General features: G+C 43.0%; 1 protein-coding gene across 1 annotated transcript in view; it reads right to left on the bottom strand.

Annotated features, from left to right (window-relative positions):
• Nucleotides 1-1,235: 1,235 nt before the first annotated feature.
• Nucleotides 1,236-23,822, bottom strand: part of RLIM (ring finger protein, LIM domain interacting) — a 23,286-nt gene continuing 699 nt past the window's right edge. Inside the window, exons 2-4 of the mRNA XM_011379505.2 lie at nt 10,364-10,556; nt 9,356-9,439; nt 1,236-8,150 (exon numbers count right to left, since the gene is read on the bottom strand). Coding sequence (XP_011377807.1) covers nt 6,580-8,150; nt 9,356-9,439; nt 10,364-10,532 — 1,824 coding nt within the window. The 5' untranslated portion in view covers nt 10,533-10,556 and the 3' untranslated portion in view covers nt 1,236-6,579. The remainder of the gene's footprint in view (nt 8,151-9,355; nt 9,440-10,363; nt 10,557-23,822) is intronic.

Below are 23,822 nucleotides of genomic sequence, written 5' to 3'. Positions count from 1 at the left end.
TCACAGGTAGTCTAATCTAGGGCTCAGGATAAATATTAAGAACCGGGGACCACATAGTGCGGGGTTAAGGGCACTGTGAAACCACGCTCTGCAATCAGACATCTGACTGGAAACGCTCTCCACTTACCGTGTGATCTTGTGCAAGCGACCAAATCCTGTATCTCCGCAGCGTCGCCTATAAAACGGGGTGGTCATAATGCGCCTCGGAGTCACTGTGAGGATTAAATCATTTACAGTGCTTTATACAACACCTGATACTAATCAGAAAAAAAGTTAGCTATTCCTAATGTAGCCATTAGTAATCCGCTCACAAGGCCTTCGATTTTAATCTTGCCTGAATTCAAAGGTCTCAAAGAAACGGGACCCCGGCTTTCATTTCCTGTTTTCTTAAATGACCACTAAGGGTACAGCTCGGAGTGTGCTCTGATTTACCAGAGCCTCAGTTCTAGGCAACGGCCCTTTCCTATCTGACTCCCTTCAGTGAGATGCCTGTGCACTGACTTACTCCGTTGTCTAGAATGTAAACTTTTCAGTGGCGTACTTGAGTGCCAAAGAAGCCCAAACGGCACTAGAAGTAAAACTCTGTGAAGGTCGTGAGGCAGAGATGACCACACCAAAATTATTGCCAAGGAACTGAGCTCCTGTGCCAATGATGGGCGGGGCTCTGCAGGAACCAGAGGAAACAAAACCATAATCGAAGTCGCCCTCGGCTGAACAAATACCAATACCGAGGGGAAATCTCACTCCGGTATCCGAATGGGACAGACCTTGTTTGTAAACAAGGCCTTGTGAGTGGCTCAGGCCAACACGTGTAACAGGCCGGAGGTTGGGATGGAAGACAAGCCGCGTGAGCACACGGCACACTCGGACGAGTGTTTGTATTTACGGAGGTCCAGCGACAGAGTGGTCAGGGCAATGGTGAAAATCCCTGAAGCAGTGGATACGAGCCCCGTGAAAATGTCGTTTGCATAAATCTTTCCAGGGTTCTTGTATCGGAATACGCTCGAACCTTTTATTTTACCAATCTAAGATTAAGCCGTTAAACTACAGAAGTCGTACCCCATGAACCGGTACCTGCCCACACGCACAGCTGTTAGGAATCAAAATCGAGGTTGTACTGCATTGTATGTAATTCCACTTGACTCTACAAACGAAGTCTATCTGACGTCAGTTCAAAGTGACAGAACCTTTATGAGATTTCCCTCTTAAAAAAAAACAAGATGATCAAGCATAAATAATCACTTCATGCATTTTATTGATAGTCTATATTTTAAATCTGCAGTATGACATCTTACATAGGGAAAAAGCTTCTTCCTAAAAGATAACTATTAATAATCAAACCAGCTTTAATATGACCGACCTTTCGAGGTCTTGTTTTGCATTAAACAAGTTAAATTTTAGCAGGTGTAAAGCACTGTACAAAAAAAAAAAAAAAAAGAAAGGAAACTGGGTACATTCTCAAAATTTAACACAGGGCTTCCCAACCAGGAGTCTGCCGGACAGATATTGGAGGAGGTGTCACATTCAGGTTTAAATTGAAAGAAAATGAGAAACCAGATAAAGCGGGCCGACCGAATTCTCTCCACTCTGCGCTCCTTTCTGCTTTTCTGCAAGTCTCCCCAAGGTCAGGAAGCCCCGGTACAACAAGCAGTTAAGTCTTTACAGAACATACATTTATGTGCTTCACGTTCAGACATAAAGGCAGCCTTCGTTACTATCCCCTCCGCATCCCTCGGCTTCTTACAGACTTCAGAAAGCTTTCCAAGACTGCCCAGTTCTTTCGATAAACCCAAGTCAACACATCTATACCAAAGCAGCTCTTCCCGAGAGAAGGTAAAACAGGCACAGATACGGAACCAGGCCAATCGCGTACCTACTGAACTTGAGACCTGATCACGTGGCCCTACATCTGTGAAAGCAGCACCAGGGACAAACGGAGCTATCAAGAGGTAAATTCCAAACATTGGACTGTTAAAACACATACACGTCAATCAGTTAAAGAATGTCACCAGAGGGGCACTGAATAGTTAAGGCTGGGCAGCTGGTTCTACCACACCTTAGTATCGAGAAAAATCTGCAAGAGGAGGGACCGACAGGAACCCTGAAGTAACTAGGCACAGCGGTATGGCGGGCTTCGCTTGCACTGCGTGTCTCGGAAGACACCGGCCACTCAAATCCAAGTGACTACAGAGCAGCTTGTGGCTCATTGGGAAAGAAATACGAATCAAAAACAAATACCTGGCTACAATTTTATTTGAGAGTGAGTGTTAGCGGGTATGCCCATTTCCTTGGAATTTGAATGAAAACATCTGCACAGAAGTGAAAATTATCATAAAACCGATAAACTGCTGTCATCCCTTGAGAGTCCCAACGCTTCAATAACAGTGCGATTCTATCCTGCATTTTTAGATACAAAATGGATTAATTAAATCAAGTGTGAGCTCACTCACTTGTTGGGAAATTAGATATTTTAGAAATGTTCCAGTTAAGAACTCAATTTCAAAAACAAAAACAAAAACAAAACACAAACCTCCATTTCAGAATGCTAAAATTTTTAAAGGGTAGGTACTGAACTCAAAGCTGTTTCTTAGTTGCTTATTAAAAATCTGATTTAAAAATAAGTTAAATACTCATTCTTCGGACCTTGCACTTCAACTTTCTAAGTAAAGCATGTTATGTTTACAGTTTCGAATGTTTTTTCAAAAGCATACAATTTACTAGTTAACTCGATGAATTACAACACTTACTGAATGTTAAACATACTGAAGAATTATACTAAAGAAAAAAACGCCTGACACTTGAAGATGTGCCTTATCAATCTCTTGCATCATGAAGGTACAGAATACTTTAGAAAGTAGCAATCGGCATAGTCTTAGAAGACAAGGAAAAGAATAAAAGTGCCCTGCGAACGTGGCTTCTAAGTACTTAACGATGGTTAATAAATTTGACAGGGAAGCCAGTAAGATAAAACATCAAAATCCAAATAAGGCAGATTAGAAATATTTTTCATTCACGAAAGAACAAAGAAGAAAAGGGGGCGGGGTAAAAATATCCTCTATCTTTAAAAGTATCAACAAGCACAAGGTGCCACTGTATTCTAGCGAGCTGGAAAAATGGTGTTGGTTCGCAACATTCACCTCCCTAACACACGGGCGTTTCAGGAGCTGACCCAATGTCCTGGCTCATGCCTGACCCATTTCATACTGTGGACATTCGGGAAGCAGGTGGCTAAATACAAAGCGTATCGCGGTAACCTTCACAAACGTAATTTGAGACGGTGACACTAGAAGAGCGTACTTGGCACGGGAGGGACAAGTTTTTTTATTTTTATTTTTTTTGGGGGGGCGGGGGGGTTACTTGAGTTAACACTTATGTTATAGATAACCAGTTTCCTAATCTTAAAGTGTGGATAAATTCCAATGATCACGTGTTTAGAGATTTCACACACATATGAAACCCCAGTGCTAAACGTTGTTACCTGTAAAATCACCTACACTCCAACACTAAGGTGAACACTGTTCTCAACCCCCATCGCCATGAGCCACCTCCACCACTGGGGGGCAACTAACGTGTTCTCGGTGGAGCCATTTTCCCAGTTACACAAACAGCATGGGGCATCTTCTAGTGCTACACGTTTTAAACCTAACTTGTTCACTTTTGTTTTCAGTACTAAATCCCGACCTTGTCGGCAGCTCGGACTTCAACAACAGGACACCTCAAACGTTTCGGACTAGTGCGTGAAGTTTGAAAAATATCTGAAATACTCATGGAAACTCAGTTCTCAGTACTTTTCCCTATGCTTTGAACAATATCGACTCCCAACATTGGTTTTTCTTATTCCTATGACTGACCGCATGAAGTTCAAAGTAGGTCTTGAAGACAGAACCTTTCTTTAATAAAGAAAAAGTGCAAAGATACAAAACGAAAACAAAATGTAAAGTCTTTTGCAGGAAAATGCTCCCTTGAGAGAACAGGTGTTTGGATACTGGTGGGAAAAAGGTCTTTGCTTTCCATTGTACATCTGACACCTACTAATGACCTTGTCTTCAGTGTCCACAACACGAGTAAGTATATATGAGTCATGGACCTTGCAAAAAAAAAATAATAAGTAGGAAATTCCACTAACATATTTGTATCCATTCTACACAATCCAATGGAAATTAATGAGTGCTATCGAGAAAGGTGTCCGCACGCACGCGTCCAACATGTGCATTCTACTGAAGGCTAAAAACTTAAAATTCTACTTCCAGTGTTCATGAACAGGTTTAATATCTACATTCATAACCAGGATTCTGCATGAGTTACTTCTTACTTTAATACTTCACAAATGAGTAATACGTCTTGGGAGGTTAGGGAGGTACCTGTTTGTCAGTAACTTTTATGCTCAGAATGAGCGCGGTTGTTTTTAAACCGTATCAAATGAACAGCCCTATGGTAACGGGACATTTCATACCAAGAGGAAAATGGGTTTGTTTTTAGCCAATCAGGACTACCCTGCAGGTCTGAAAACTGTAGATTACACCTTGAGGAAAAGAGACAAGGAGGCTCACAAATATAAAGGAATCCTGACTTTTAAATGGACAATTTTTCTAAAAGATAAAATGTATTATAGAAGCGCCATAAACAGTACTTTCTGCTTATATTAAAAAAAATAAGTGAAGCTTTGTTTGGACATTATTTCCTTGCAAGAGCAGGACATATCCTTAGTAAACTACCATATTTACAAGTTAATTTCCTTGACACTTAGGTAGGACTGAAAGCCAGAGGAAAACATGAAAGTGTGAACTTTGAAATAATCTTTACAGCTAAGTTGCTAACAGTTAAGGTAACCAGGTAACTCCTAAAGCAGACGCATCCTGTAGAGCATCCGACTGCGCGTGGGCAGTCAGCTCACTCTGCGAAAGGCTAAGGATGTGCTCAATTCCTCTTTGGACCCGGCCGTTTCCGCAGAAACACACGCGCGGCGCTTCCACGGGCAGACTAACCCTCGGCCCGACCACCCTCGAAAGGGCAATCGGGCCCGAGCGCCGGCGTACTTCACAAATTTATTTTCACTGCTAAGGAACTGACAAAAAGTGCACGTCCCATTGGTCGCAAGTCAGCAGTGTCAGCTTCAAATATGGGCAGCACAAGGAAAATGTGAGTTTCAAAGAACCCGACACGGCTCGCTTTCGACAAAAGGTAAAAATCCCTCGACTATTCCATGGGTCTTTAAACATGACATGTAGGTCTGAGTTGGGGACAGTAACAAAACATTAACTAACGAAAGTGTACCGGTACCTCAAATGACGAATCTCAAAAAGAATGCAAACTGTTAGTACACTCACCTGCACCAATTCCTATGCTAAAAGTGGTTTAGAGTCTTCCCTCCAACTTCTTTTTCTTTTTTTTTTTTTTGAGGAGCAGACTTGTAAAAACAACAGTGTAACTAACTTGTGCTAGGTGGCGGCGGTTTTTTTTAAACCAAAGCTGCCAAATTTGCTGATCTACATCTGCTTAAGGAGAATACTGCATCAAAGATCTCATCTCGTGGAACCAGTTAACGTCTGCATTACTGTGCTCGTGACAAGTTTAGACTCTTCAGAGTAGTTCCCTTTATTCCTCCGGTCTTTCATTTCCTGCCTAAATCCAAGCGCAAATCCCCAGTTCCCACTGGTGCTCAGTGCAGACTCAGTAGCTGCCCACATACATTAAACCCTACAGATATGTTCTGCTCTTGCCGTCCACACCCTCGCCACAGCAGCCTGGTACTTCGTCTGGTGTGTTTTTACTAGGTTGGCTCACAAAAAGCATTTTTTTTTTCATTTCTAAGCATGGTACTTTACAACTTTTTAATGCATTATTACAACAGTGCATTGGAAAAGTACTGAGCCTCTACAAAATAGCTTTACATTTTTAAACAAATGAATGTGATTTTTTTCACTTACACAAGCATAGGCTTTTTTTTTAATATTTCCACAAGATAAATATCTCAATTAAACTATAAGCTCACTCTACAGTGTGCCACAGTGATGGGCTTAGGAGACAGTTATATACTTAGAAGATCCTAACCTTAGTGTTATTTACACTGACATGTCTAATATCACCTTGTCTGAAAGGTGAACAAATGATATTCAGCAAGTAGCTGAATTTGTGCCAACTGATACCTGGGAATGGTGCAGCTTTAAGCGAGCACTTCTGAAACATGGACTGTAACTTAGGCTGAACTGGAACTTTCTTCGCCCCTCCCTCCTACGGCGTGGGAAACTTGAAAGATCAACGTGAAACAGGTAAGAGCCATTGCTAAGGCAGATCTCTGAAGATAACAAAGGAGAAACTGACAAGTGTATATGGTAAGTCATCAGTAACATCACTTACTGATGGTGAAATCAGCTTTTTACGTCCTAAAGTGTTGCTTCTTAAGTACTTCCTTTTACTCTGGAACAGAAATTGGAGAAAGGACAGATTCATTCGGAAAGCAATGACTTAGATCAGGTTGCTACTTTACATTAAGCACCACTCAAAAAGTGGACATAGAGCAAGCGATTCCTGTTTGCCCATCACTATACCAGCTACAAGGGCCAGGAGTCCCGACCTCAACTACACGACACTTTCTCTGTTCCCAGAAGCTAAGACTGCTCTGCGACAAATTGGACAAGTCGAATTCTCAGACAGCCAGCGATCGATGCAGTGGACATGGTACTCATGGGAACAAGGCAGTTTACGAAGTTTGTTGCCTTCTGTATATTCTGTAATGCAAACGCTACAGGTTTTTAATGCATCGTTTTCACCAAAACTTCTCATCGCCAAGTTGTCAATCTGTTCTTTGGTGAGTCCTCTAGGCTGGTCATCATCATCCTCATTTAAGAGGAAGAACTGAGCCAGACTAAGGAAGGGCAAAGAGCCACTTTCATCAAATGTGACCGGGGCCCGGTGTCGGCCCTCTCGCCTGGCACCCGAGGGGCCGGACGGCGAGCTTCCTTCGTTACTGCCTTCAAACACCTCTGAGCTCGGCTCTGAATTTTCTCCACTGGAGCTGGAACTAGGACTGGAACCGGAACCACCACCACCACCAGAACCCCCTCTTCCATTCCGTGACTCTGCCCTTTCCACATTTTGACTCGAGACTGACCCACTAGGCTCTGAATCACTATCGCTGTACATAAAGTAGCTCAATTCACCGAACCCTGTCATTATTTGCCTTAACATGGTCTGAATTGCAACAGATGTCGTCTCACTCAAACCGGTATTTAAGATTCTGCGAATCGGAATTCTGATGGTACTGACATAGGTTCTCACACCTGCGCGCTCGGAACGCGAAAACGTACGCCTGAAACCTCCTCGCTCGCTTTCGTAAGTGACGGTGTTGTTCGGCGTCTGAGACCTCGAGCGGGTTCTGCTAGCTATGCTATCCCTCTGCCGGTACTCTCCGGGGCGGACTCTTCTCACTTGAAGGTCAAGGACTATGGTGGGAGGTCTCTGTCCCGATCCTGCAGACTCGCCATTACCAGCTGTGTCTGAAGAACCCGCTCCTTGTGAGGCATTTCTTGTTCCGGAAGCTGCAAAAAGACCTCTGCTTAGCAAGTCAGGTCCACTGATCTGCTGTCTCAATGTCACGTGGTGCCGGGTTCTAGAACTGCCCTCGGTCTCGTTTACCAAAGGATGCTCGAAAGTCTGAGATGAGATACTGTGATGAGATCTCCGCGCGGTTTCGCTCATCGGATGCAGAGGGGACCGGCTTCTTTCTGCCCTCGCTCGGGTTCTCCGATGGTCCGGGCTCCTGCTTCTGGCCCTTCTCTGACCTCTAGTGGCGGGGACTTCTCCAGTTAACGCTTCGGTCGAGCCCCGTTCTGCCCTGGCTGGCCTTGCGGAGGCTGACTCCGACCGTGGATTCTCCACTTGCCTCTGGCTGCCTTCGTCCATGTTTTCGCCGCCGGATCGTCTCGCAGACGGCTCGTGCTCGCCCTCTGGATTCGGACCCCCGTTATTACGGTTCACATTGATCTCTAAGCTGAATCGGAAGTCACCGCTGCTTGGATTAGTCCGGCTCACTGCTCTCCAAGACTGGTTTCCTCTTTGCCCACTTCTCGTCGTATTTCCGGTTTGTCTGACAGAGTTAAGCCAATCTATTATAGAGTCGCCATTAGACACGTCGTCAGAAGAGTCTCCACCTGTTTTAAGAGAGGAGAGAGGGAGAAAAAGGAACTGCCGAGATTAGGACGATCACGTAACAGCGCTCTGAAACCGCATTAGAGAAAGAGCACGCGTGGCCCACGAACGGACGTTTGGAAACTATCTCGCAGGGGCTTGCCGGTAAAGGCGGGGAAAGAGCGATTCCCTGTGGAAGGGGAACGGTCTTCCAGGCAGCCGCTGGAGACTGCCTCGGGGGCCGTGGAGGAAGCCCGGCCCAGCACCGCGTGGCCAAAACGCCACGCGACCGAAGCAGTCGGACGGCGGTCACGGTGCGGGGCTGTGCTGCATCCGCCGCATTTTCAGCGGTTAAGACGCTTCTACTGGGCTCTGAAGGGCCTTTGATGATACGGGGCATTTTAGAAAACAAAACTGCTGCAGCCACTGCCAAAATGCAAACGAGGTTCACAGGCTCCATAGCGTGTGAGGCCTTCGTGTCGCCGAGACTTTAAGCTAACGTGAAACTGGAGATGAGACCGAGTGAACGGTCCAAACCCAGCTCAGTATGTTCACGAATCGGATGGCTGCCACGGCCTCTCTGCTCAGAGGGGGATTCTCCACTTCCCACTGCGAGAGCAGTGCCCGGCCTGACGGACGGGCGGGGCTTCTCGATGGGCCTATCTGCGCCCGAGCCAGGTAACTCTTTGTTGCGGGGTCTGTGCTGGACGTTTTAGGGTGTTTAGCACGTTCGGCGGCATCCCTGGTCTCCAGCCACCAGATGCCAGTAGCAAACCCCACGTTGTGACAACTCAAAATGTCTCCAGACACTGCCAATGTCCCCTAGGGGGCAAAATTACACCCAAGTGAGAACCACCTCGTTAGAGAATACAGCATTTCTCTCTTCCCGTGAGCAACTCACGTTTATAAGGAAGGAATAATTCAGTACGTAGAAGGAGACTTCAATGGATGTGGAAAATCAAGAGAAAAAAAATCACATTTAAATAGGCCATTCCTCACTATGTTCCCGTTGACGCAAACGACCCAAAGGTGAACCACCAAAAAACAAAACAAAACATGTTGACATCCTCACCAAATACCAAGGAAATGTCACTTCTCTTTTTATGAGCAGTTACTTAGCACCAGGTTAACTTGTGCCACTTGTGGATACTCTCCGGAGGACATGTAGTGTCACGAAGTTCTGTACCCATTCCGTCCTGCACCCCCCCGCCCCCAAAGCAAAGCATACCTCTATTTTCGTCTGCGTTTTGCGGCGGCGGCCCCTCTTTAATTTGCTGTAGTCTTCTCAGCAACTCTTCCTCGGTACTTTCACCTGAAAATAGTTTTTAAACGTTTGCCAAATTACAACAGAAAAGCAATGACCCTTGCCCATCTGACACGCACACCAGGGAGTGGGGAACCTGGGGGAAAATTCATTTATTTGAGGGGCAGGGTGTTACGACTCATAGTCATGCAGATTTCTTTCCAGTTTGCTAAATGCTTTTGCATGCGGCATCTCGTTCCTTAAAAATGCGCCTCTGGGAGGCAGATATGGTCGCTTGTATTTTAAAACGGAGGAACTGAGACGAAGTTAGAGACTGAAGTGCAAATAAATAAATGGCAGGACCAGAAGGCCGCTTAGGCCTTCTGACTCAAGTCCGGTACCGCCGGCTCAAGATGCACTCCCTTCTCACTAACGCCTTGCCTTTCGCACTGTGAGCGCTCACCCGAAGACTAGTAAAATTAACTAGAAATGAGGAGGGAGATCGTGAATTTTAACTAGTATCGAATGGGACCTAACTGAGCAAAAGAGAATAAGCAAGCACAAAGTTGTGAATAACTGACAATTTTATCCAAGGCTAGCTCTGGAGGATGACTGGGACATATTCAGGGAAACGGAAGTGACAAAACAGAGTCTGTCCTAGGAACTAAAGTTCCCACTGGCCCTGCCATACTCAGACTCATGTCTAGTAAGTAAAGCCAACTAACAAAAAATTGTTCAGCTTCACTCTCTTCGATTCAGCTCACTATAAATGCAGAATAGAATTAATAACTAAAGATATGGAATAGGATCATTTCAAACACGAGTGAACAGGATCAGGTGGGTAATAAGTGCAGCAGTAAATGTCATTCTGTGCTATATCCCTTGCATTGAAGTCACACTTCATCATGCTAAAACAACGGACTTTCAAAAAAAACTTTTTAAAAAAAGACCAGCAATTTACATATGGAAATTCTTAAAGTACACATCGCATACCTGGGGTGCCTAGCAAATTGTTATCCCTCATAAGCCTATAATCTTCTTCACTCAGGTTATTTACAAACTGATAGAACGCCTCTTCCCGGTCCAACCGGTCCATCTGACTTCTGCGCTGTGCTGTGGACTGATCGCCACTTCCTTTATCGTTAGAATCTGAGCTTTCCATCTTGATGAACAAGTGGAAAATGATCTAAAAGGAGAAAGGAGATCAACCTTGAAAACAGAACATATGTATTCTCCAAAACAGGCTTAATTATGCGAAAATCCAGAATGCGGGTCAAGACGTGGCTTTTAGGACCTCGCACGAACGAGATTTCACCCCAGAAAAACACCCGAAAAGCCCTGTTAGACTCGGAAAAGACGAGGTCAGGGTCGATGCACTGGCCCGCGGGCGAATTCAGTCCTGGCGCCTATTTTTAGTCCTTGAGATCTAAGAGCGGTGTTTTACACTTTTAAATATTTTTTTTAAAAGGAGAGAATATTTTGTGAAGTGAAAATTACGTGAAGCTTGAACGTCAGTGCTCATCGTTCTACCGGAATGGCCACGCAGTCATTCATGCACGGCCCACGGCTGCTTTCCCGCCGCAAAGGCAGAGCTGCGTCATCGGCACAGAGACCATGTGCACCGGGTGACCTGCGCGCCGTGAGCTGCAGTGATGTAACTATAATGACAGCATTTCAAGTGCCATGTATGTCGTCACCATATGGTGACTTTTTAAAAAAAATTATAGGTACACTGTCGTCACATCGAATCAAGAGAAAGTGGACTTCAAATGTCATCCCTGAAGGCACAGTGGAAGCGCGGATTATTGGTCATCAGATTAGGTGGTAAAGTCTACGTTTATTATGCAATGGCGCCAAGACGGTGCTGAAGTGATCAAATACACACTGATATTATCAGACTGAGCACTCATCACAATATTCCCAATATGCAGGAAAGCTACGGCCTGAAAAATCTGAAAACTTAAAATGAAATACCTCATCACAAAAACAAAAAATAAGGCTTCGACCAAAGCCACTTTCCAGTGGCTCATCTGTTGGCTAAGTAAGGAAAATCACTTATTGGTGATGAGTTAAATTGTGTTTGACTGCAGAAGCTAAAGAAACGTGCCCACAGAAAATAAATTTAAAGATTATTACCGTTTTGGTAAGTAAGTAAGTACAGTTACTTAAAAAGTTAAGAAGGATATCGGGATGTCAATAGTCAACTGAAAAACGGGGCAACACCACTGAGTGTTTTTCTTGCCTCCTGATGAGCTGGTAAGTGTAACAGACACTATTCAGTTGTTGATTATTCAAGGAGTTTGAACTACAGAAGCGGCAGCCTCTATGAATCGGCATGGAACAACCACAGGTGATAATGCTTTCAAAGAAGTTGAGTAAACACTAATCCAGCATAACCTGAAGTGGGATCTGCTAATATTTATTACAGCTAAAATAGCAGTAAAAATGCGCAAAGCAGAAAAAGACCTAGCTTGACAAATTTACGAAGCTTGTGAAAACGTAAGGTTTTTAAAGCCTACGGTTATTCATTACATCATTCATCAGCAGGCAATTTGCAGAAAATATTCAAATCCATCCTATTACTGAACCGGCAGTGTCAATGGTGAACTTAACCATCAACAGTTCTGTGAATTTTTGTCAGAAATAGAAACTGAATTTCCTGACTCACTCTACCACGTGCTCATTTTGACAAGTTAGCACTGGTGAAGTTTTACTGTGATTTGTTGTACCCTGGTCCAAGATGAAATTTTTTTCTGAATGGAATTGCTCAATTACTATTACCAAACAATGAATGGCTTGGGAAATTAGCTTCCGCTGCAGACTTCGACCTAAAATTATAAGGCAAAGCAGTGCTTGGATGGGAAACTTACACTGCAGCATAGTCATTTCGACAACCACTCATGCTGGAATCGCAACGTCAAGCACAACTGCTTTATGCACTTCTCATCCTGTGAAAGAAACGAGGGCCACATCCCCATACAAATTTGTAGCAGATATACTTTCTGAGCAGCAGAACGAAGCATTTTTGGACCTCAGTGCAAATACAAAAGAAATTCTCTTATTTCGAAATCCATTTAGCTGTATAACTGGGGTACTTCCACCTAACTTGCAATCGAAGTGATAACCCTGTAGTGTGATAACATGCCCAACAAGGTCAAGAGCAGAATCTAACAGAATCTATAGATGCCTCCTAAGGACGGATGGATATGCTTCTTTGAAGTTACGTGCTTGTGGATTAGTTAGATGGCAGTACCTTTATGTGTGAAAAGGCATTTTTAAAGATGAAATATGGAAAGTGTCATTTCAAGTTAGTAGCTTGCACCAGATGAACATCTCCAAATGATCTGGATCAGGAATATGGTTAGCCCCAATTAAGCAAAACGTCATCCTCCTCCAAAGAACGCCATTCCTCCCATTCGTAGACCTGTATTACAAAACATTGTACTCGATTATTACGTTTTGAGTTCTATCAAGAAAAACTTTCTGGAAATTTGGCTTCACTCTTTTTATATAAATAACTATGTAATATGTTCAGTTTTGCTTTTTGGTTAGCAATGCGAAGAAAATCACTATCTGGCCTTTTACAGAAAAAGTTTGCCAACCCCTGCGCCAGAGAGTACACAAAACTAGCCAAAAATTCTTAATTATCATTCACTACTTAAATGGCCTTAGGAAGTGGCTATGTTGGCAGATTTCCACACTCTCTCAATTAACTGCTCTAATGGAAAACGATGGTAGTAAAGAATCTAAAATAAGGGAAGACTGCAAACAAAAAATTTCATTCTCTAATTCTTTCCCTTCCAACTTCAGATCGATCTTATTTAAGTTCACAGGGACAAAATAAAAGTTAATTCCACGAACATATGAAAATCTGATTTGTGGAAAAGAGGTAATCTATACTGGTACTAGGATTTAATCCCACACACAACACATGAAGTATCTGGATGTTTACAAATCAGTACTAAAGAGAAAAATAAAAACAAACCCACTTTCGGATATAAGAGCCAAAAAAGCCTCTACCTGTCTGCTGAGCCTAAATAAATTTAGGTCTAGACATGAGCACATCTATATCCCCATTGTTTCCCTTAGATGATTATTCTCAGAACTATCATCATCGTTTAAACAAATAAAATGAACAGGTTCAGAAAGGGGTAGGGGAGGGAAACCTTAATATTTTTGGAAAGAGCTTCCTAATCTCACGACTGAGAGTCCTTTATTTTGGGAAGACTAAACTGGAGAAATTTCTGAAAGATGTTTTTATACTAACCTAACACTTTCAGAAGACTGGAAATCAACAGCTTAAAAAAAACACTCATAAAAGTTACATGGGCCTGCCAATAGAAAAAAAAATAACAAAAGGAAACCGCCTTTTTCTACACGGAGCTAATATGATTTGGTAGTGGTAATAGTAAGCAGCTAATTTAAAAAGTATATGGAAAAACACAAAGGAAGAAGAAACTTCAGCCACAATTCCTCAAACCGAAGAAAACCACGGTAACGTCTGGCTCGTGTACTTAAGCAGTTAATATTTGGAACGCTAATAACAGAAAGTTAGGATGAAGTCCACTTGTGAAGGATCAGTAAATATTTCTGAAGTTAACTTATAAATAGTACAACTCAGTAGGATTGAAAGGCTTTAAAGATATAAATCTTTCGAATAAGGCAAAAACATCGGATAAATTCTGACATTTGAAGGGCATGAACCAAAGATAACAGAAAAACTCACATACCAAGCAGTGCTACAGGAATGGCGTCAGGGAGGCTGAAGCCCATAACAGAAACTTGCAGAAAAGTGGGAAAGATTTTTTAAATGGCTTTGCAAAACGGAGTCAGAATCAAGGGATCTTGTAATGAGTGTGTGGGGGAGTTGGTATAAACAGAAGATGGAAGGCAGAGGGACTCAATTTCGATTTTATTCAACAAAATAGAAGTTTTTTTCCACCTTCCAACTGGAAATAGTGGAAAAAACAGACTTCTCAAAGAGAGAACGAAGAGCCCGAACTGCAGAACTTCTCGTGGTAATGTCTAGTAAGGGAACAGCAGAGACCCTAGATACCAGACTTTCAAATAATCGAACCTTCGAAGCCAGTGAAGTCTATAAACTACAGCACAGCAAAACCTGGCAATAAAGCCAGCGGAAAATCCTGCGACAGCCTCTCAGATACACTGTCAACTAGAAGAGGGGCTCGCTGCCGAATTAACAGCTCACTTGCTCGACATGGTTCTCGAACTCCGCTGGCACATGCCAATCACCTGGGACTCTCACGAAGATGCTCGAGAGCCTGCGTTTTCAGTGAGCACGCAAGCGAGGCTGCCACCGCTGCCCCCGGGATCACGGCGGGCAGCACGGAGCGGAGGCAGGGAACAGCCACACCGCAGGCGGAGCACCTGGAACATTTCCAAGGCCCCCCAAAGGGGCCGGCAGAAGAGAGGAGAGGCTAGGGAGAGAACCGGCATGTGGAGAAGCCAGGAAGCCCAGGGCAGAAGCGCCCAGAGGCGGGGAGCCTGCGGACAAGACTGAAAGTCTCGATTATCCACAGTGACAACGTGAGAGAGAGCGGAGCCCCGGGTCAAACTGGGGCCAGCGGCTGAAGACACGTGGAAGTAAGTGTACAATTCTTTCTTCCACTGCGACGGCGAACGAGGAAAATGATGCCACAGCGGAGCTGCATCCGCCTCCCGAAACGAGCAAACCCCGACTTCCAGGAACAGTCGAGCAGAGGCTGTGAAAGAGGGGGCTCCCTGGAGGCGGGGGTCTGAACACACCGACTGCAAAAGGCTCTCTGGATGAGGATGGCACTCGGGGTGGTCAGTCCCTCGGCTTCCTATTCTGGGCCTGCAGACCTCATCAGGCTACATACTCCAGTGACACAACTGTGTCAGAACACTTTCTTGAGGGGATCCATCCACCTGTCGCCCCGTTCCTGTCCTCCAACGCGCCTCATGCCTCGCGACCTCTGCACCCTGACGCTGCAGTTCCCTCGGCCCCTTCCTCCCCCTACCGCTGCTTCGCCCCTCGCGGTCCCCTAAGACGCTGCTACTGGCTACCTCACCTAGCAATGTTTCCATTCAGAATTTGTGTCCCTAGAGTGACACTTTGTGTCTTACAGTCTTTTATATCTTTGAAATGTTCATTTCATGAATCAATCTTGTTTCCTCAACGTAACCAAAAGTCGTGCAACATGTTATCAATACAAAAACTCGTGCCGTGTTTTACACTCTTTTTTTGCCAGTGAATCTCCGAAATCTGGTATTCTGTACTTACAACACACGTCAGACGGGACGCTAAATTTGCAATGGTTAAAGTAAAATATAGTCCTATCAAAACAAGAGTTGTTTTTAATGGAAAAATGTTTCATACTTCAGGTTTTTACTTAATTCAAGAAAACTTCAAGTTCTGTCCCACAGATATACACTAGCAACATTTCAAGTGTCCAGGAGCCACATGGACGCACTGGCCACCACGCTGGACAGCACAGCTTTAAAGAATTTGTTTGTAATGTAGAGAAATCCCACACTCTGAAAGAATTTCAAAGTGTTCCCAATATATTACTGCTCAGGTTCTATAAACGCAATATTTATACGCCCCCTTTGGACGTCTCAAAAATAAAGTAAGAGTGTCGAATACAAACACGCATGGGACACATGATTCTTTCCTGTGCTCGCAAATCTTCAAGATTCACTCTCGACCTTTTAGAGTTTCTATCATTTCCTACATGGAAACTAGAGTCGAGACATTATACCTCTATTGAAAGCCGTCCTGACAAAAGACTTTAGAGACGGTTCAATCCTAAACAGCTCCTGTCTGGTGAGCTTTAGTCTATTCTGCGCAAGAGGGATTTTTATTTTGCTTTATTTTTTTTATTTGAAATTTTAACAATAAGACACACTCACAAAGCAACATGTGAACAAATCCAAATTACTATTCCTTCTGCAGTAATGTGCTGCTCTGCTCCCCCTGACCATCTCATATGCGTGTCAGAGAAAATCCAGGAGAGTATTTTCCCCACGTGACATCTCTATGACACACTTATTTCTTACTTCAAAACTGCAAGCAAACCGTCAAGTCTTCATTGAACACAACATGCAATGTTTTACTAAGGTGCAGGTTCCCATTACAGAAAGTCTGTTTCTTGTAGCTCATTAGGGGATGGAGGGAAAACCCCGACTGGCTTCTCTACCTTTGCCCAAAGCCCCCATCCTGTCCGCCTCCTTCCGCATTTCCCCTGGGCTGGGAGTGGGCGTCAACCTCCTAGGGACACGAAGGGGTGAGCTGGGGCGGTGACACCCGCAGGGGTCTGCAGGACTGGAGGTAATTACATTTTGAAAGAAAAAGCCATCCTAAGCAATGCCCTCGAATGCCTTGTAAGACCGCCTTACACACACCCAAGGAGCCCGGTCTCGCTTAAGTGGCATCTAAGGGAAAACGTGATAAATCTAAACGACAGGCTCAGCTCCTGGCAGATGTGATGTCGCTGATGTTTGTTAGGTGAAAATGAACATTTTAAAGGTTAAGAAAGCACCACACCAAAGACGCCGGGCGACCACAGTCCAAATGCTCGCTACAGACCTCTCTCCATCTGGGTGTGAAAATGTTAGTGAAGAATTGTGTTAACGAAACGGGTCTCCCGAGTCTACGCTGTGGTCAACAAGACTGAGGTACGTTCCCAGCTTCACTAGTAAGAGGAAACAGGAATCCCCACACACCCCTGGGCACCTCCTGGCATCAAGAGAGAGCATCTTAAGTCTACTTATTGTCTTAGTTATAACAGTCACGTGCAGAAGTCAGAAATTTTGGCTCGAGTACACAATTAGCATTAGCCACTTTTAAACTTAAATATCTCTGTGAAGAGCTTCCCAAAGAACGATTTAAGAAAAAAACACATAACTGTTCTTGAATCACTCGGCTCTCTCCCCAGTTGTAAGCGACAAGTCCGTAGTCCGTAGTCCCTCAGACTTCCTTCAACCCCCACGACAGTCCTTTGAAGCAGAAATCATCACCTCTAGTTTAGATAAGAGACAGAAGCGCAGAGAGAGGCAGTGATTTGGCAGAGGCCATGTGGCTAGTACGTGGAAGGAGCCCGTAGTCAAATCCAGGTCTCCTGATTCCAAATCAGGCAACTTCCCACGCAATGGACAAGTGCCCCCCAACATTTCCCAAGACTATACACTTTAAATACGTTCCTTCAACCCCACACACACGTCGAAAATATTCGATCTCAGTATAAGCTTTTTATACCAGGTTCGCTCCTGCTATAAAAACTTTCAAACTGACAAAACATTTATAAGCAGTATAAACCCAGCAGGACTTATTTTTAAGTAAGTTGATTTTTAGTGTATTTGCTTTAAATACAGTTGCCCCTTGGATAAACGGCACACTTTCTTAACTTTCTCTCAGCATACTGTGTGCCCATATACAAATTCATTCCTGGGAACAAACAGCCAGGTCAGAAATTTTGCCCAGTCATTTCAAAAACTACTCCTCTGGTCAATGAATATATGACTGTCAGGTAAATTTCATTCCGAGAAGGAAAAGCCATAAAGAAAAGCTAACTTGAGATTTATTAACTGTGCCTCAGTAATTTAAAACAAATCTTATTCGTCTTGAGAATTTAAGCCACTTCTCCTGCAGTCACCGTCATATACTAATAAGAACTATGTGGACTTCTATGTGTCTGACCACCGCAAAGATTATTTCATCATCTAGGCCTTCTGAGCCATACTTCTCTTGCTCAGGCTCGCCTCCACGTCTGGAAGTGTACCTTCTAATAAACCGTTTCTTTTCTACTGTAAAAAAAAAAGTATTTCATCTAACTCTCCTAATCCCTGTACACCAGTGTTTAAAAATTTGTTTATGATGTTAGTGCAAAAAGTAACATAAAACATACTGTACAGGGACCTTAGATGGAAAAAAAACCCATACTGACCAGTACTAACGAATCGGAAGTCTGGTGCCAAGTTTAAGCACACACACATTAAAGTCAATGGACACACGCTTTCACAGCACCCGACTGAGTAGACCCAAGGCACCGAAACAGACTGTTAACAAAAACCGAATTCTGAAATTCAAATGCTTGCTTGAATATCAACTTAAAACTAAGCCGCACCTATTAAGTCTGGAAGAAATGACATCTTTTTAAGAACAAAAAGGTATGGTGGGAGGGAGGAATCGAGGTAACCTGATATCAACCAACTGCTAAAGTATCTTGAGCATTTTCACCTTTTGCATGTGTTCACACAAGCTCCCAACTCAAAAGCACTCTAAAGCAGAATGTGATCTAAAAAAAAAGGTTTCAACATAAAAATGTTGTGGAAAACAGAAGGGCAGGCACCATTCTGTTTGTTTCATTAGGAACCTCATAGAATAGATAGGAGTTAATGACATGTGAACCTGTCAATAACGAAAAATGGTAGCTCAATAATACCATCGCCAAAATGAAAAATACTTCGTATAGTTAAAAATGAAGTCACAAAGAGCTGCTGAATTAGAGGTCAGAATACAAGTTACCATATATATGCAGTTACCAAAAGTGTTGGGAAGTCTTCATACATAGAATGTTCGACTAAAATTGTATTGCATTCGTAACAAATAGAAGGCTGAAAACAACCAGACAGCTTTTCAATTCTATGAGTAGCAAGGTGGTATTCAGCTCTGTGAAAAGGGGTAAAAAAAACCCAAAACAGGAGCGACCACATTCCTGTCTAGGCTATATCACTAACCGGCTATGTAAACCTGGTCGATTCATTTAACCTCTCACGCCTCAGGATCTCCATCAGTATTAGAGTATTGGATTCGACTACCTACAAGTTAGATGAAGACGACCTTCCTTCCAGGTCTAGGAATCTGTGACTATGAATAAGATATAACCGAAGCCACATTCCAGTAGTAAGTGAAAAAATAAAGCTTAAGAAACGACTGGGACACATGCTTAGAAGCTGTGCTTTTTCTCACTGCCTTTCACTCTTACATGTCTATCTCCCTTTTTGTGACTATCTTATCATTTTGAAAAGAAATATAAAACATGCGTCTTTTAAAAACAGGGCAGGATTGATGCTTCACTGACTTCACTTATTGCACAATACTTCTTGCCACCCACACAATTTGTTGCTTATTTCCAACACTGGCCTATCCGCGGATGCTGTGGAGGGCTCCGCCACTGCCAGTACCATAGCAATATGAGATTATAAAACATCCTTGCTTATGTTCTTCCATTTTTACTACCTGAAAAGGATAACAACAACGACAGGATCTGGAAAAGTCTGACAAGTGTCTAATCTCTTGACAGAAAGTCTATTGACTTGCAGCTCACAATTTTGACTACTGCAACCCTCTAAAACATTTAAATAGAAAGAACATCAACAAATGAAAGGATGGAGACCAAGCAAAATGCTGCCAATTCACAAGATCAAGTCATTTAGAAAAAGAAACCATTATGATGGCATTTCAATTACCTTATGTACTTTAGACAGCGAATTTAATCTTCGATTACCCATTTCATGTTATTTTTGAGCAATGTCACTAAATTAGAATTTGGTCTATCTACATGAACTCAACTGACGTGCTTCTCATTATTCCCAAGAAGTCGAAAAAGGACTCAAAACCCACAAAGTCCATGTGTTTATAAAAAGGTATTAATGTAAAATCACTGATTGCTGGCAATTTCGCTGTTAATTGGTAAAATACTATTTTTTAAGCGCATGAGGTTTCCATTAAAAATTAAATGTTTTAAAAAGAGCGAAGCCACGTTTTAAAATTAAAATCACTCAACAAAAAAATATTATCTACACAAGTGCCTATAAAATTACTTAAGGAAATCAATTTTGTGTTACAGAACTAAGCATGCTAACTCAACTGTGCTTCCTGAACCAGTGTTTCTAAACAGAAAGGATGACAAAGCTGACCATATATCTCCCATTTGTACAGAAACGTAGCAGTCTACATCTGTTGTCCTGGAGTACTTGATACGGCCCTCTTTCACTCTCAAAACTGTCCCAGTTTGCCCCAATAAACTTAATTAAAAAAAAAACTGTCCCAGTTTGGACAAATGATATGGTTACCTTATATGTAATTGACACTAAAGGGAACTTTGGTCAATGAAAAATGAAAACTGTAGTTAAAAGTTAACTCTTTTCTTCCTATAGTCAAGTGGAAAGCGACAGGAAAGAGACCATTTTTCATTCCGGAAAAAAACTAAAAATCAATGAACACAAATACCTCCTTCCCCCACAGAAAGTTCATCGCCATGCAAACATTCTAACAGAAGCCCAAACTGTAGTTGTGAAATTACTGCAAGAGGTCCACGAATCGACACACGCTGTCTATAGACGTGTCAACATACGTAGGTTCTATTATGTCTGGTGAAATTAAAATTTTGGAACAGTAAAATACAAGAAAATCTACAACGAAAATATCAACTCTCTCTCTCTCTCTCTCTCTATCTCTCTCTCTCTCTCTCTCTCTCTCTCTCTCTATATATATATATATATATCACGGACCAAAGTGCAAGTTCATTAATATATTCCCAAACTGTTCAAAACTGCCAAGATCTTTTAATCTAAAAATAATTGACAAGAGGGAAAATGAACTGCTTGATTTTCTGGGAAACTTCCACATTCAAGGTTGAGAAAAAATAAGACACAGAAGTACTACTGCTTTCTTACACTGGTTATCAAAACTCAAGGGATTATGTAACTGGCTACTTCTTTGAAATTAACGGGCCATACATTTTTGGAAATGTCTGTTATACAGAAATGTTAAGGAATTAAGGCTTATAAGTGAAAAACATGTCCCAACCCTAGGCAGTGGCCCCAAATCCTAGCACCTCATTGGTCTGGCTTTGACAGAGGACTTCTCACACTGTAATCTGTTATTCACACTACCTGAAGGTAAACTGAAGGAGCAGGAGGCCGGTCAAGCTATCTCCCAGTCCACTAGGGCTATGGAAAGAGAAATACACGCATGAGAATTCCACGAATGCGGATGCCCCGTGGGACATACTGTGCTATTTAAGGCCTCGGTACACGTTTGCCAACATGGAAGAACATATCCAGTCGGCCTAACTTTTCTAGATATCGTTTCATTATTAAGCTATTTCATAAAAATCATTGATTTTAAATTGTTTGTCACATCACAAGTAGTTATAGCTGAAACAGGCACCGCGACAGACCAAAATAAAGAGGGGAAATTGCTAAATAATTTTCACTTAATTCATAAAGCAGATTCCCTTTAAATGTTTTTGATGCAACATAACCTATAGATTTTTTTTACGACTTTCTTTTTCTTTGCATTTCTGATGTAATTAGAGAGCAATTAAGTCCAGAGGCATAAAAGTTTAGTGACTTCAGACTTCACACAGACCAGGGTTAAAATGGGGGCGCTATCACTTATTAGCCATTTAATTGAGGACAAACGACTTAATAACCTCTTCTCGGAGTCTCGGTTACCTCTGTAAAACAGTTGACATCCTCACGAGGCTTTGCTGTGAGGATAAAATCATCCACGTGATGCAGAGAACCTTCTGATACGAATTAGCAGATAACCATCTGATACAAATTAGTTATGAATTTAGGCTAACTACCCATCCCAGTTTGCCTGGGACAATTGTTTGCACCTGTTGTCCAGGCATAATTATTAATAATGTCCCCTCTGCTCACTCTTGAAAGCATCCTGGCTAGGGCAATAAATTATGTGATTACCTTAATGATGATGATTTAAAGAGTTAATACCAATGAGACTATTATTTATCAATTATATAATTTTTAGATCTCGAGGGAAAAAACAGAACACAGAAAATCGTGTAAGATATATTCCTGTAAGATACTCTACTGATATTTTGTTATTTGTTATTTTGTTATACACAAAGTATACCCACCCCATTCCAACAATGATCTAAGGTAGCAAAGTCCTATTTTGTTCTTTCTGTTCTACACAGGAACTGGTAAACTTCAGACATTATTTTAAAAGAGGAAAATTCACAAATAAAGCAGCAGTGAGTTCCAGATACTCAGAAACACTACACTTTGAATCACCAGTGGAAAAGAGCCATTCTCATCATGAAGTATGCCCAACACCAACTCACATATATCAGATGGGCCCATCCAATTACAGGGCTGCAAAACAATACTTTAAAACATGCAGCTACACATAAATCATGAGACGCAACAAAATATCAATTACCTGACTGTTATGACATAGTATTGTAATACAATTAACTGGATTTTAGTTTTCTTCACTCTCTGCTCTAGAAAAAAAAGAATCCATTATTCTTCCTCTTTTAAAAGATATACATTTTCTTTGAAATAGACACATCCTAAAAAAATACACATCCTACATATTTTAGTCACACAAGCGCGCGAGCACAGTCTGTTATGAAACTTAATTCAATGATCAGTACTGGTATTTGGGGAGACTGAGAAGGTCAGAGGGAACCAGGAATCTTCCATGTCAGGTACAAGATTTTCTTTAAAGGCCGAGAGGAAATCTACGTTTTACTATAAGCTTGCTTAAAACAAGCCTACCTAATCAGACAAGTAATTATTTTCAGAGGCTCTGCTAGTCACTTTCAAGGACTTTCCTGGCACATTTCAGTTACCTCTGTAAAACAGCCCTAGGCAGTGGTAGGAACTAAAAAGTATGAAAGACCATGACACCTTAGGCTAAAGAACGAAACAGTTTTCAGTAGAAGAGTCCTAAAATCACATTTTAAAGTGTTTAGAACGGTCTTCCCGGGCCCTTTATTTTTACGATTGAGAAAACTGATTTGGGGAGGGGCGGGGGGGCTACAATTGTGCCTGCCCGCCCTCGAGTCATCCAGGATGGACACGACGTACCCGATGGGCTGACAGGACGAGTTATTTAGTCTGTAATCACAGAGAACCAAAGCAATGATTAGTAGGGGCACGTTCACTTCTTCCTCCCTTCCATCGCCCAAAGCCCACTGCGGTGAATTCTGATTCAGGAAACGCGGGCTCCTCATTTCCAGGCCCCCCCCCCAAATTACGTGGGGCCTTGCAAAGGGTGGATGACAAGCTGCTAGCAACGCTTCCTCCTGCCCCCAAACGAAAGAATGACCCGCGCGAGGAGGCTGCCAGGCCGCAGACTCCCGGGCTAACCTGTGGAATGAGTATGGGGAAACTGTCTAGGGAAGGAACGTGGCTGTCTCCTCCATCTTGAAATTAATCAGCATAAGGGAAAAAGGGACCGAGTGTTCAGGAAGCAGAAGCCCAACCGGTTACTACCAGTCGCCGAGCCGCGGCGTACGTGGCAGGGAGCGCCCGCGGGGGCCGCGACCCCCGGGCGTTTTGGGGAGGGGGGCCGGGCTGGCGCTGACTGAACGGACAGGAACTTGGGGATCGTCTGGCCCAACTCCCACCCTTCCCAGGGGAGAGCGAGCAGGCGGCGGCGGCCCCCTCCCCGGCGGGGCCCTCGCGGCGACGCGGGGCGAAGGGAGCG

This window comes from Pteropus vampyrus, unplaced genomic scaffold (genome assembly GCF_000151845.1).
Source record: "Pteropus vampyrus isolate Shadow unplaced genomic scaffold, Pvam_2.0 Scaffold361, whole genome shotgun sequence".
NCBI lineage: Eukaryota > Metazoa > Chordata > Mammalia > Chiroptera > Pteropodidae > Pteropus > Pteropus vampyrus.
Note: the sequence above shows the minus strand (reverse complement) of the source record. Positions and strands in the feature narration are given on the sequence as shown.